Genomic DNA, 12,768 nt, shown 5'->3' with positions numbered 1-12,768 from the left:
CAGGAATAATTAAGCAACAGAACACTGTTTTAATAACTGCAGGAGAGGCCAAAGCAGCGACTAAGACCAATCTAGTTCTGGCTGGCTCCAATCCTGCTCCCATTGGCACCAGTAAGAGCAAAACTGGGTCCTAATCATGGACTCTGTTCAGCACTCCTTATTTAGCTCAGACGCCTATTACCTTCAATGGGAGTTTCACTGGAGAAAGGACTGAGAACAGGGTTCTATCTCAGTAAGGAATATGGAATAGGATCCTACAGCAGCCACTGAATGGGACGAAGGGGAAGGTAAATACAAGCAGAAGCTTCCACTAAATGTGATTGTTCTGAGGCTCCAGCTCAAAATGAACCTGTGTCCTGCAAGCAAGTAATGCTCCTGCCTGCTGGCAGGTACCTCATATGTAGTGAGCAGCACGTGGAAATGAGAATGCGCTTTCAGGTCCCACTGCAGCTTGGCCCTTTCCTCCTTGTCTCCTGCATATGCCACATAGGAAAGACCTGGAGCAAATCTGTTTTCATTATAAAAAAAACAAAGTAGAGAGCTAGGCTGAGACTTTCATGTAAATAAAGGACGAAGTCTACTTTGAACCCAGACTATCAAAGAGTGTATAAACCAGAGACGGGCCCAAACGGCAAACTCAGATCCAAATGCCTTGAGGTTTTGGAGGACAGGGTTTGGATTCAAGTCTCTGACTCGAAAGCTACCCAGATGCGTTTGGAGCCAGGCTGGATCATATTTTGTGGTTCTGATTGGAGAATTCCAAAAATCTTATGAGAATGGCTACTCTCTCATGACTCCTGATGCTCAAAATGGGAAATCTTGTGATAGCTACCAGTCTCATGGGATTTCCACCATTTTGAGCTGAAAAGTCTTATATAAAGGCAGCAAGATTTTGGTTTTGCCAAACCTGAGCCTCAGCCTTGATTCAGCCTCCAACCTGTACCCCGAGATCAAACCTAGTGCTAAGATATAAGATGATAATATAATTGCTGAGGCTTACCTCTCCAGCTCCTCCTTCCAGTTGCTCAACACGGATAGAGGACAAAGAATGAGAAATGGCCTTTTGTTTAACTTTCCAGTCAAATAAACAAGCAGAGCAATAGTCTAGAACACACATAGACAGACAAAGAGGAGATTATTTTCCAATGACTAGAAATGGACTCAAACCATCGCCCTGTATCTAAACACACCCACAGCCTCCCAGCTGGCCCCTGCAGGTTCTCTACAACAAAACAGGACAAAAAATAAATAAATAAATAAAAATCCAAAATCAAAAGAACTCCAAACTATGGAAAAGTTTAGGTCTGAATGCCACAACTCAGACCCAATAATCCCCTCCCACAAGGACAGAAGAATATCTACTCTATGTCAATGTTTAAAACAATTCACTTGTTATTTAAGATGCATGGAATATTGTCAGATTAACATGCATGTCAGACTCATTCTCCAAAACTTGCAAGACTTATTTTGAAAAATGTTGTCACAAAAAATCAATATGAAAAATCTACAAGTTTCACTTATCTCTCTGACCCTAGAACTGAACTTCATAAAACTATCACCCTTACACTGATAGTATGTTGTTTTTACAGCTTAACAGGGGGGGTCTCATGTATGGCCATCATTACTTTTGTCCTCAATATTCAATGCAATGTCTCCTGACAGAAGAGCATTTTGCCTTAAAATAAAATAAATAAAGTCCTTACTGAGTGTTACTCAGGCAAAACCTTTACTGAGGTCAAAGGGAGTTTTACCTGAGTAACCACTAAAGGAATCAGGATTTAGGTTTTAATCCTTGCAGTATGCACTTCAGAATTTGATCCTTGGTTTGATCATTGGTATTTTTCTTCCTCTTGTAGGAATCACTGGGAAAACAGAAATTTGGCCAAGTTGTTTTTCTACATAGTAATGAAAAAATGCACCTGACAAGTCTTTCCGAGACCCATCTCGTCACCCAGGATGCAGCCGCGCTGAATTTCGTAGCACTGTACTAGCCACTTTAGTCCTTCCATTTGGTAGGAACGGAGTTGGATACCTAGAAATAAAAGTAAATGGTGTAAAGCTACATCCTACTGCAATGCACTTTACATGGCATTATATCCAGAGACTATCCAGAAGCTGAAACTGGTGCAGAATATGCCTGCCTGCCAACCCAGAGCACATAGCATAGCATCAGTACTTCACCGATGGCATTGGCTGCAAATACATTTTCAGGTGGAGTTTAAGGCACTGGTTTTCACTAATAAATCCCTAAATGATTTGGGACGTGCCGGCTTGGTAGATCACTTCTCTACAAATGTCAAACTGCTGCAACTGAGATCAGTGGAGATGCCTCAACTGGCCTCAAATTAAACAGGAAGAAAATTCTGGAGTGGAATTTTCCATGATGGGTCCTCAACTTTGGAACTCTTCCCCCTCCCACCCCCAGTCTGTTAACCTACCATATTGCTCATCTTTTCTCGCTGGTGTTTGGGGATGGAACACATTGAAGTTTTCTGAGGGAATACTGAAGGTGGGGTATTTTAGGTTACTATAATTATTGGCAACAAATTGAGGAATAAGGTAGTCTAGTAAAGTAGTTCTCAACCAGTGGTCCAGGGCCCCTAGGGGGCCTCACGCAGGTTTCAATGGGACCTCCGAGTAGGGCCAGCATTAGACTTGCTGGGGCCCAAGGCAGAAAGCTGAATCCCCACTGCACGGGGCTGAAGCCTAGGTCCCTGAGCCCTGCCACCTGGGGCTGAAGCCTGAGCAATGTAGTTTCATGGGGGCTCCTATGGCATGGGGCCCCAGGCAACTGCCCTTCTTGCTAACCCCTAACACTGACTGGCTGTTATATGCAGAAAACCAGTTAGTTATTGTGGCACAGGCGGGCAGTGGAGTTTTTATAGCATGTGGGGTGGGGGGGAGGGGAGGGGGAGCAGACCTCAGAAAGGAAAAGGTGGAGAACCTCTGGTCTAGTAAGTTTACTATTACTGGTGCTTTGTTATTGTGAGTTTTATGCATTGTAAAAAGCACCTGGAGCTTTCTGTAGGGATACTTCTTGCTATAGGAGTTTTAACCAAAACAGAAATAAATAAACCCACACACTCGCAGATTTCTTTAGCATCCTCCTCTGTAGTCATCAATGGTACTACATGTAGCTTTGTTCATACTCACTGCAGACATTAATATAACAGACTCTTGATAAGGTGATTTTATTGAACTGTCTTTCTGTCTGCCTACATTGGGGAGGGAGGATGATTTTGTGGTTAAAGCACAGAACCGGGAGGGCAGAAGAGCTGGGCTCCATTCTAAACTCTGCCAGAAACTCCCCACATAGTATAGGCCAAAGTCACTTTGAACACAATTTTCAGGATCCTTAGTTGATTTGTTACCCAGCTTGAGACATCTAGGCCAAGATTTTCAAAAGTGGGTGCCTAAAGTCAGGCCATGTATTTAAGTGCCTAAATGTGGATTTTAGCACCTCAGTGGTAAGCGGATATATAGTCAGACATCTTAAAATGCAGCCTCGTTTTCAATTCAGGCCATTTATTTAGGGGCTCACATATGGATTTAAGTGTCTAAAGTCAGGCTTAGACTCTTGAAAGTCTTGGTCTCAGCATTTACTATGGTGTGTTAATCATTTCTAAGCAAGCTATTTGCCGGATTTTCTTTTCTTAAAAGAGGGTAGGGCCCAGTAAAGGCAAGTACTGTTTTGTAGCCACCCCTGCAAAGAAATTTATAGTAACAACATAAAAACAAAAATTAAGGACGCCTGCATTCTTTTCTTCAATGTCTTGGCTTGGATACTGTGACCCCTTAATTCCTTGCTATAATGTGTGAAACCTCTCCCACTGTCTCTGCGAAAGACCCAGAGAGTGGATTGAAATATAACTCCCAGCTGTGACGTAGAGTGTGCAAACAAGCAGACTGGAGAATTGCTCTGCAGTGGATTATCCCTTCACTAGCACCTGCCGTCAAAGGAGCAGAAAGCACCTTGCACCTGTTGAACAAGCTTCCGCACCTACTTTGAGGTAGGTGAGAATTATCCTCATTTCACAGATAAGGAAACCTAGGCCCCAACAAGTGAAGTGACTTGTCCACAGGAAGCATTGTAGAAGAGTCAGGAGTGGAGTCCAGGAATTCCAACTCCTATGCTCTAACTAGGAAGTGAAGAAGCACGTTGATGAACTACAACCTTGGAGGGTTAGAGATGTAACAGGTGGATAAGGGAACCATTCTCTACAGTAGGGAACAGAGAATAGTAGCAAATGTAAAGTCTCATATCCAAACCAGCCTCCCTCCAGCAAGTCTCTATATTATTGTAAGAGTTTAGTGTAAGTGTTAACTGATTGCAGTTGATTAGGACCAAGAAAAAAAAATAGCATTGTGGCAGATGTTATTTTTTTCAGAGAGAACAACTGTTAGAAACACTAAGAGAACTGGAATATTAAATGTGGATGTATTTCATTTCCGCATTTCCCTAACATTACAATAATCCTCTTTTTGGAAATGCTGATGGTGGAAAAATAGTTGTTGCTTTCTAGGGTATTGTTTTAGGAAGACAAAATCACATGGCTGTTATTTTTAGAGCCAGTCACCCTGCCAAAATGAATGAGTGTCCCCCTTTTTAAATTTACTTCCATGCGAGAGGAAGGATTTTGCCATGTGTGTTTCAGTGAGATATGCAACATTTCAAACTTTTTGTGTGCACATCTACTTTCTCCAAGCTCGAGGGAGCTGGACAGCTTCCATGGGAAGAGATAAAGAGAGCACAGTTTATTTGATTTAAAAAAAAAAATCTTAACCATAAAAATGGGCAGAGTTAACCAAATTCTAGTTTACACCAGCGTAATCCCAGAATAACTCCACAGAACCTAATTCTGTTCTTAATTACAGCACTGCCTGACTGACTAGGTTAGCTAAAAGAACAAGAGGACTTGTGGCACCTTAGAGATTAACAAATTTATTAGGGCATAAGCTTTCGTGAGCTACAGCTCACTTCATCAGATGTGTAGCCTGGAACATATAGTAAGAGATATATATATACACATACATACACAGATATGTTGGAAGTTACCGTACAAACTGTGAGAGGCTAATTGGTTAACTGTAATGGAATTTATTTAGATTTCCAACAATGTAACTGACAGCAAACCCTGCCCCAGGTAATGTATTATTACTATCCAGTTCTAAGCCACCTCTCGCTGCTTTAGGGAGAAGCACTGCTTGCAGTCTCACCCCAGTTCACACACCATGTGCCCAGGGCACTGAGACCCTCAGGATCAGCAAATCCTTAACTTACTTTATCCTACGAACAAGTAACTTCTTCCGACAGCTCAAGCCATCCCCACTAACCTGTCAGACCCCATTGGTGCAAGTCCTTCTCTTTAACGCCTGGCCCGCCGGTCCTTGCCGTGGGTTTATTGCACAGGGCCTGGAAGAAATGAGACATCGCGATCTGCAAATACTCCGCCCTTAGGGTGCTACCCCCTTGGCTCCCCGCAGCGCTGCTCTCCCCCCTAGGCCAGCAGGAGTTACAGGAAACCCCCTCTGACCTAGCAGAATGATCCCGGAAGGCTGCAGGGAAGAGTAATTATGTCATTGGCTGATTGAAGCACAGTCTCTATGCAGCTCCCCCCTGCAGTCTTGGATTGGCTGGTTTCACAGGAGGACTTCCCTTACTGGGTAGACACAGCTCACAGCTGTTGATTGGATGAGTGGCTGAACTGCTGTGAACTTCTTGGCACAAGCGCCTGGGGTGCTATTTCCATGCAAGCTGGCTTTGTAGGTGTGCAAAACCATAGCTGCTGGAACTAGGGGTGCCGTTGCTCCCCCTGGCTTGAAGTGGTTTCCATCATACAGGGTTTTACAGTTTGGTTCAGTGGCTCTCAGCACCCCTGTGCAAAGCTGCGTTAGAGCTTCAACTCACAACATAGCTGTTTAGGAGGGGAATTTGCAAAGCCCCAGGGTTCTCTGCTTTCTCACCCATTCCAGGTTTCTTGTCTGACGTTTGATATAAAGAGATTAAAACTCGCTTTAAAACACACTGCATTTCTCTAGCCCTTTCCATCGGAGCATCCCCAAACTCATCAACTAGAAACCTAGTCATTAAAAAAGTCACAAGGAAAAACGTTCAAAACCTTAATCTTTGTGACAATTGTATTTACTATCCTTTTTCTCTGTTTTTATAGATTTTTCTCTCCCCTGTTACTGTGGGAAAAACACACAACGGAGAAAAGTGATAGGGCCTTGAGCCTGCTAACAATTGTGCACCTCCTTAGCTTTATACATGTGAATTGTTCCACTGAGATCAATTGGTCTTCACACCATAACGGTAATCAGGTGGTTAATCGAAGGATTAGGGCTATGAAAAGTTTTGCACACAAGTATATCTCAAAAGGGTTGGGGCATAATTGACTACGCAGGGGAAACGGTGACATCGACTGTGAGCGTGCACTAAGTGCCGCCTACTGCAGGAAGGAGAGAAATTGGGGATTTTTTTTTCATTTACCCCTACAAACCCCTACTACGTTCACTCCCGCTGCAACCTGCCAGTGCCATCCACCACCCCGCGTCCCCTTCAACCTCCGATGAGCAGCCGCCCTCTTCAACCGTCTCTGTGCAACCGTGCTGCGGACCGTGCCGCATTATATGCCCTCTGTGCAACGCAAGCCCACCCCCGCTGCGTTCCCTTTCCTCTGCAACCCTCACCCCGCTGCACTCCCTTATTATCCCTTCCCTGTGCAACCCCCCGCTGCTGTTCCTTTGCCCCTCCCCGTGCACCCCCCCCGTGCATGCCCTCACCCCTTCCCTGTGCAACCCCCCCGTGCATGCCCTCACCCCTTCCCTGTGCAACCCCCCCGTGCATGCCCTCACCCCTTCCCTGCGCAGTGTGCACCCCTACTGTGCAAGCTCCCAGCCGCAGACCCTTCTCTCCCTCCTCCTGCAATCGCCCCGCCCAGTGCCACGCCCCACCGCCTTCGCTCTTCCTCCCGTGTAAACCCCTCCCAATGGGCTCGGTGTCCCTTTCCTGTGCGACGCGCCTCCTCCTCGCCCACCCTGCAAACTCCCCGCGCCTCCCCCAGCCCCTGAGGGCTGCTGCGGATCGTCATGGCGCTGCCGCTGCTGCTCTCGCTGGCGGCCGCGCTCCTGCTCTTCTATCTGGGCTTCGTGCGGCGCCGCCCCGGGACCCCCCGCGCCGCCTTCCAGCGCCGGGAGCCGGGCCGGGCCGGGGACAGCGGTCACCAGCCCCCGCGGGACGCAGTGAGCGCCGGGCCGGGCTGGGGGGGCTGACCCCCGGCGGGGGAGTGAGGTCGGGCAAAGGGGGCTTCGCCTCCCGCCCCGGCGGTGGGGTTGGGGTGTCTCCCCCGGGGGCGACGGGGCGGGGAGGCTCCATCCCCCCATCCCCGCCCGCAGCACTCCCCCCTCTCTCTCTGTCTCTCCCCAGTGGGGTCCCACGCTCTCCGGCTTCCCGCTGCGCCTCTTTGTCCATGTGGCTAACACGGTGAGTACCTGCCCGGTGCTGGGAGGCGCCCGCCCCGCCCCAGTGAGAATGGGATTTGGCACCTGTCTCATTTGCCAGCTGCTTTACAGCTGTTATTGCTGACAGCCTCCCCTTCTCCAGGGAGGCAGCTCTGAATTAACCCCCGCTTGCTTAAGAGAGGGGAGGAGCCCAAGTAAGGAGACCTTCAAGCTTTGTCTTCACCAGGGTGAAGACCATTTTTAAAACCTTTATTAACGCTAACCTCTGTCAAAATCCTAGTGAGGACAAGGTAGCTGTAGAACTACAATGTAGGGCAGGTCAACACTTAAAACACTGCAGCAGATGGCTGTAGGGCTTAAGTGAAGATGCTCCTAGGCAGGATGGGAGAAAGCTTTCCCCTCAATGTAGTTAATCTGTCTCCCCGAGTGGTAGCTATGTTGGCAGGCAAAGCTCTCAGGTTGACACAGCGCTATCTGTGTTGGGGAAGGGGGCGGGGAGGGGGGTTAGGCCAGTATAAATATGTTGCTCTGGGGTGTGGATTTTTCACACCCCTGAACAATATAGTTATACCAATATAGGTCTGTAGTGTAGACCAGACCTTAGTTTAGACATGCTAAAAATACATCTCTTTTGCTTCCTGTAGACATGGCCTAAATGTTTAGTTCTTAGTTTGTGATAGACTCAGGATTAGAAATCAAGAGATTCTTACCTTCCAGTGCTCTGACCACTTAACATCACTTCTCTAATGCCACCCCTAGAGGCAGTAAGGGATGCTGTCATCATGACTCATTGGCATTAAATAATAAAATCATAGAAATGTTCACCTGACAGGGACCTCAAGTCCTGCCCCCTACACTGAAGCAGGACTAATTAAACCTACACCGTCCCTGACAGGTGTTTGTCCAACCTGTTCTTAAAAACCTCCAATGATGTGGATTCCACAACCTCCCTTGGAAGCCTGTTCCAGTGCTTAACTATCCTTACAAGTTAGAAAGCTTTTCCTAATATCTGACCTACATTTCCATTACTGAAGATTAAGCCCATTACTTCTTGTCCTATTTTCAGTGGACACAGAATAATTGATCCCTGTCCTCTTTATGACCGCCCTTAACATATTTGAACGCAGTTATCAGGTCCCCCTCAGTTTTTTTTTTCTCAAGACTTAACATGCCTAGTGTGTTGGTTTTTTTTTTAACCTTTCCTCATAGGTCAGGTTTTTTTAAACCTTTTATTACTTTTGTTGCTTTCCTCTATACTATCTCCAGTTAATCCTCATCTTTCCTAAAGTGTGGTGCTCAGAACTCAATACAGTACTTCAGCTGAGGCCTCACCACTGCCAAATAGAACAGGACAATTACCTCCTGGGTCTAACGTACGACATTCCTGTTAATGCACCCCAGAATATTAGTCCTTTTTGCTACTTCAGCTGATTGTTCACTCATACTCAGTTTGTCATCCATTCTTACCCACAGATTTTTTTTCAGCAGTATTACCATCTAGCCCCTTTTTGTTGTGCATTTGATTTTTCCTTCTTTAGTTTTTTGTACTTATCTTCATTGAATTTTATCCTGTTGATTTCAGACCAATTTTCCAATTTGTCAGGGTTGTTTTGAATTCTAATCCTGTCCTCCAAAGTGCTAGCAACCCCACCCACCTTGGTGTCATCTGCAGATTTTATAAGCACACTCTCCATTCCATTATCCAAATCATTATTGAAAATATTAAATGCTATTGGACTGAAGACTGACCCCTGTGGGATCCTACTGGATACACCTTCCCCATTTGACAGCAAACCATTGATAACTACTCTTCTGAGTAAAATCTTTCAACCAGTTGTGCATCCACTTTATAGTAACTTAATGTAGACTATGTTTCTCCAGTTTGCTTATAAGAACTTGATGTGGGACTGTATCAAAAGCCTTACTAAAATGAAGATATAACTCATCTACTGGGTCCCCAAATCCACTTGGCCAGTAACCCCTTCAAAGAAGGAAATTAGTTTGCTTTGGCATGATGACAAATTGATGTTGGTTATTCCTTATAATCCTGTTATCCTCCAAGTGCTTACAAACTAACTGTTTAATAATTTATTCTAGTATCTTCCCAGCTATTGAAGTTAGGTTTACCAGTCTATAATTCCCTGCGTACTCTGTGTTCCGCTTCCTTAAAGATAGGTACTGTATTTGACCTTCTCCAGTTTTCTGGGACCTGACAGATCCTCTTTGAGTTCTCAAAGATAATTGCTAACAGTTTCAAGATGGCTTCAGCTAGTTCCTTAAGTACCCTAGGATGAATTTCATCAGACCTTGCTGACTTGAATACATCTAATTTACCTAAATCCTTTCTCTAAGTTACCAACAACATGGATAAACCATTAAAACTGTAAGAGTGTTGTAAATATCATTTATGATTTGCACTGCAGTATCCTCTAGCAGCCCTAGTCTGGGATCAGTCCCCCATTGACTTAGGTGCTGTGTACTCACACTCACTCTCTCTCTCTCTCTCTTACTTAAAAGATGGTCAATGCCCCCAAAGCATTTAATAATTTCCTTTCTGCATCTGACAGTTGCACTTTCTGATTCTCATGTCCTATTGTTGATTGATTATATAGTACCAGTCATCTATGAATATAGTACCAGTCATCTATGAAATGCCTAGCAAAAAGTTGTCATTTGGGTTTCCAGCACTGCAGGGGAAGTTTTGTTTGTTTTTGTTTTTTCATTGGAATAAGAATAAAAATTGCCTTGTGGAAAAGCCATTTCTTAAATGTATGTAAACTCTTGCATGTCCCTTCTTTTTAAAACAAATTCTATGTTTTAGTCCTAAACCTAGTCAGTGGGAGGACACTGACGTGTGTTTTACAATTTAAAACTCCAGTATTTTCCCCTCACTGTTTATAATTGCTGCTTGAAAGAAGAAAACTGGAATTTCTGTTGCATGGGACCAGATCCAGCTAGCTTCACTCACACAAGTAATCATGTTGAAGCCAGGGGGCTAGTCACATGAGTAAAAGTGATCAGGATTTGTCCATTTCTGCAACTCATGCCCTGTGATTCTTTGAGAGATCGCACAAACCTAGGCTCCTGTAACAAGAATGGCCAGTTTAACCGGTTGACTGTCTGAGAAGTACTCTGATCAAGCTTTACCAGTGCAGGTGCTGGTAGGTAAACAAAGCAGTGAACATTGCCAATTTGCACTGGGAAGTTCACCAGTCCAGTTACCTAAGGTTTGTCAGTGAAAACATTTTGGAATAAAACAAACTTCACCCTTTTAGAATGGCCATTTCCCTGTTCTGAGCAGGTTTAGAGGACATGTTTATTTAAAACACCAGTAGCTGATCTATACTACTATAATGTGGGGTGCTTTTAGAAGGAAAAAAAAAAAAGCTCCATGTGGAGACAGGCATTCTCCAGGGCCCCATGACTGGTAAATATTTGCTTACAATACATTCTGAACTCCTTAGGGAAAGCCTGCAGCTGAGGCCAAGTATAAAAACCACTTTCCACATGGAAAAAATCATGACCATTCCAGCTGTTTATGACTTTACCCTCAGCAGATGAACCTGAGAATCCACCGTCCAAACAGTGAAATCTCACCTCACCAGTTTCCTGAGAATTTTTAAGCTTTTCTTGGTCCATTGATTTATTCCTACCTCCCTGGCTGCTCCTGATCTCTTCTCTGATCCTGGCACAGCCATGTGATTCGTGCACAGCAGAGTGCTGATAGTAATAAGTGACTGACCCCCAGTTTAAGGTGATCTTGGTACGTGACCAGACAGAACACATTTGCCATTGCCTCAGCTCCAGAATAGGTTTTTGTAACATGTTTTGCCTTTACAACATATTGGTGTAGCAGCTTTCTTTTTAAAGCTATGTACAAGAGCTATTGCGAGAGTGACATAAATTACATCTCCCGTCCCCCTGTTTAATTGTGTGGCTTGTTCCTGAGCATGACAACTACAGGGAGGGAAAACTAGCTACAGGGAATTTTTCTTAATGGAGCTGTCTTTATGGCTAAAGCACAGGACTGGGAGCGAGGATTCTATTCCCAGTTCTGTCACTGTCTCTGTGTGCCCCAGGCTAGTCACATTGCCTCCCTGTGCTTCAGTTTCCCCATATGTAAAATGGGAATGAAAATATTTCCAAACCTCAGAGGAGTATCTTAGGGGTTTAATCTTTGTTTACATTTGTAAAACATGTTGATCTCAGAAGGAAGGAGCTATTATAAATACAAGTTAATAATTTAGTCTATTGATCTTTTCTACCTTTTTACCTAAACACAGGGAATAAGATGCCTATAGAAAATTTCAGCACATTTTTCCCTACCCTGAATTCTGTCAATAATTAATTCTTAAGCTCACTCTTGCCCTGTTAAATCAGGGCAGAACATGACCGATCTCTGGAATCGTTAATATTGCCACATTAGCAAAGGCATAAAAATAGAGTTTGAATGCCTTCGTTCCTAGTGTGGAACATTTACATTTCTAATGCTTTACTGAGATCACTAGCTTTGAGGAAGGGGAGCAGGTTCACTGGTATATCAGGGCAACAGAGTATTAATGGCATTGTGAAAGCTCCTTGCAATGGATTCAATAAGCTTCATAACTCTTTTATTCAGAGTTTGTTTTGCAGAAAGCTACAAGGATTGTGGATGGAACTTACAGATTTCTTGTGGCTGACTTAACTTTTTTGTTTCTTGTCTGTGAGCACATGGCTTTTGGGATTGTGCCTCTCTGAGGGATGGGTACTGATGTGTTTTGGCTAGTGAATGGAAGGAACATATATCAGGAATGTTCAGGATTCTGTAAACGTGGACCAAATCTATGGCCTCAAGCTGTTTGACAGTTTCCCTTTAAGTACTGCATGAATGGAATTCTCATATCTTTGGTTTGTATTACAGTTTCCTTATAGCATAGAGCTCCCTACAGCAAGCACTCTCAGTTGCGGGAGAGAGGGGCGAAGGCAGAATTGGCTGTAAACGAATTCTATCTGTTTTTCATCCTCTTTTCTTTTCTTGTCTAGGCTTTCGGGCAGTTTTGTGTAGTACCGCTTTTATTGAGGTAAGAATGTGTTCCATATCTGCACTCTGAGGTTTTGCATTGTTAACAAATCTGGGGTATCAGCAGTGACCTCTTTAAAGGGGAAGTCGATGTAATTTGGGATTTTCCTAGGGCCCTGAAGAGAGTGGGCAGAACTATTGAGCAGAGACCCTGGTATTTGCTGGCTTTTTAAAAAATTTTCTAATTTGATGATATTCAGATTTTCTATCAGGGAAGATTTTAACCCTTTCTTTTCACAGCCAACCTT

At 44.4% G+C, this 12,768-nt stretch overlaps 2 protein-coding genes across 2 annotated transcripts in view; one reads left to right on the top strand and one right to left on the bottom strand.

Annotated features, from left to right (window-relative positions):
- The window catches only part of CHD1L (chromodomain helicase DNA binding protein 1 like), a 37,706-nt gene extending 32,153 nt beyond the window's left edge, over positions 1-5,553 (bottom strand). The window contains exons 1-4 of the mRNA XM_084628908.1: positions 5,335-5,553; positions 1,920-2,032; positions 1,001-1,104; positions 394-508 (exon numbers count right to left, since the gene is read on the bottom strand). Coding sequence (XP_084485034.1) covers positions 394-508; positions 1,001-1,104; positions 1,920-2,032; positions 5,335-5,431 — 429 coding nt within the window. The 5' untranslated portion in view covers positions 5,432-5,553. The remainder of the gene's footprint in view (positions 1-393; positions 509-1,000; positions 1,105-1,919; positions 2,033-5,334) is intronic.
- A 1,445-nt stretch (positions 5,554-6,998) lies between these two features.
- LOC311516247 (uncharacterized protein) overlaps positions 6,999-12,768 on the top strand; it is a 29,930-nt gene continuing 24,160 nt past the window's right edge. Inside the window, exons 1-3 of the mRNA XM_084620110.1 lie at positions 6,999-7,242; positions 7,427-7,483; positions 12,484-12,521. Coding sequence (XP_084476236.1) covers positions 7,090-7,242; positions 7,427-7,483; positions 12,484-12,521 — 248 coding nt within the window. The 5' untranslated portion in view covers positions 6,999-7,089. The remainder of the gene's footprint in view (positions 7,243-7,426; positions 7,484-12,483; positions 12,522-12,768) is intronic.

The sequence above is a fragment of the Lepidochelys olivacea genome (genome assembly GCF_965140295.1).
Source record: "Lepidochelys olivacea isolate rLepOli2 genome assembly, chromosome: 1".
NCBI classification, from domain to species: Eukaryota; Metazoa; Chordata; order Testudines; family Cheloniidae; genus Lepidochelys; species Lepidochelys olivacea.
The sequence above is the reverse complement of the archived record's forward strand: the minus strand, read 5'-3'. Positions and strand labels throughout refer to the sequence as shown.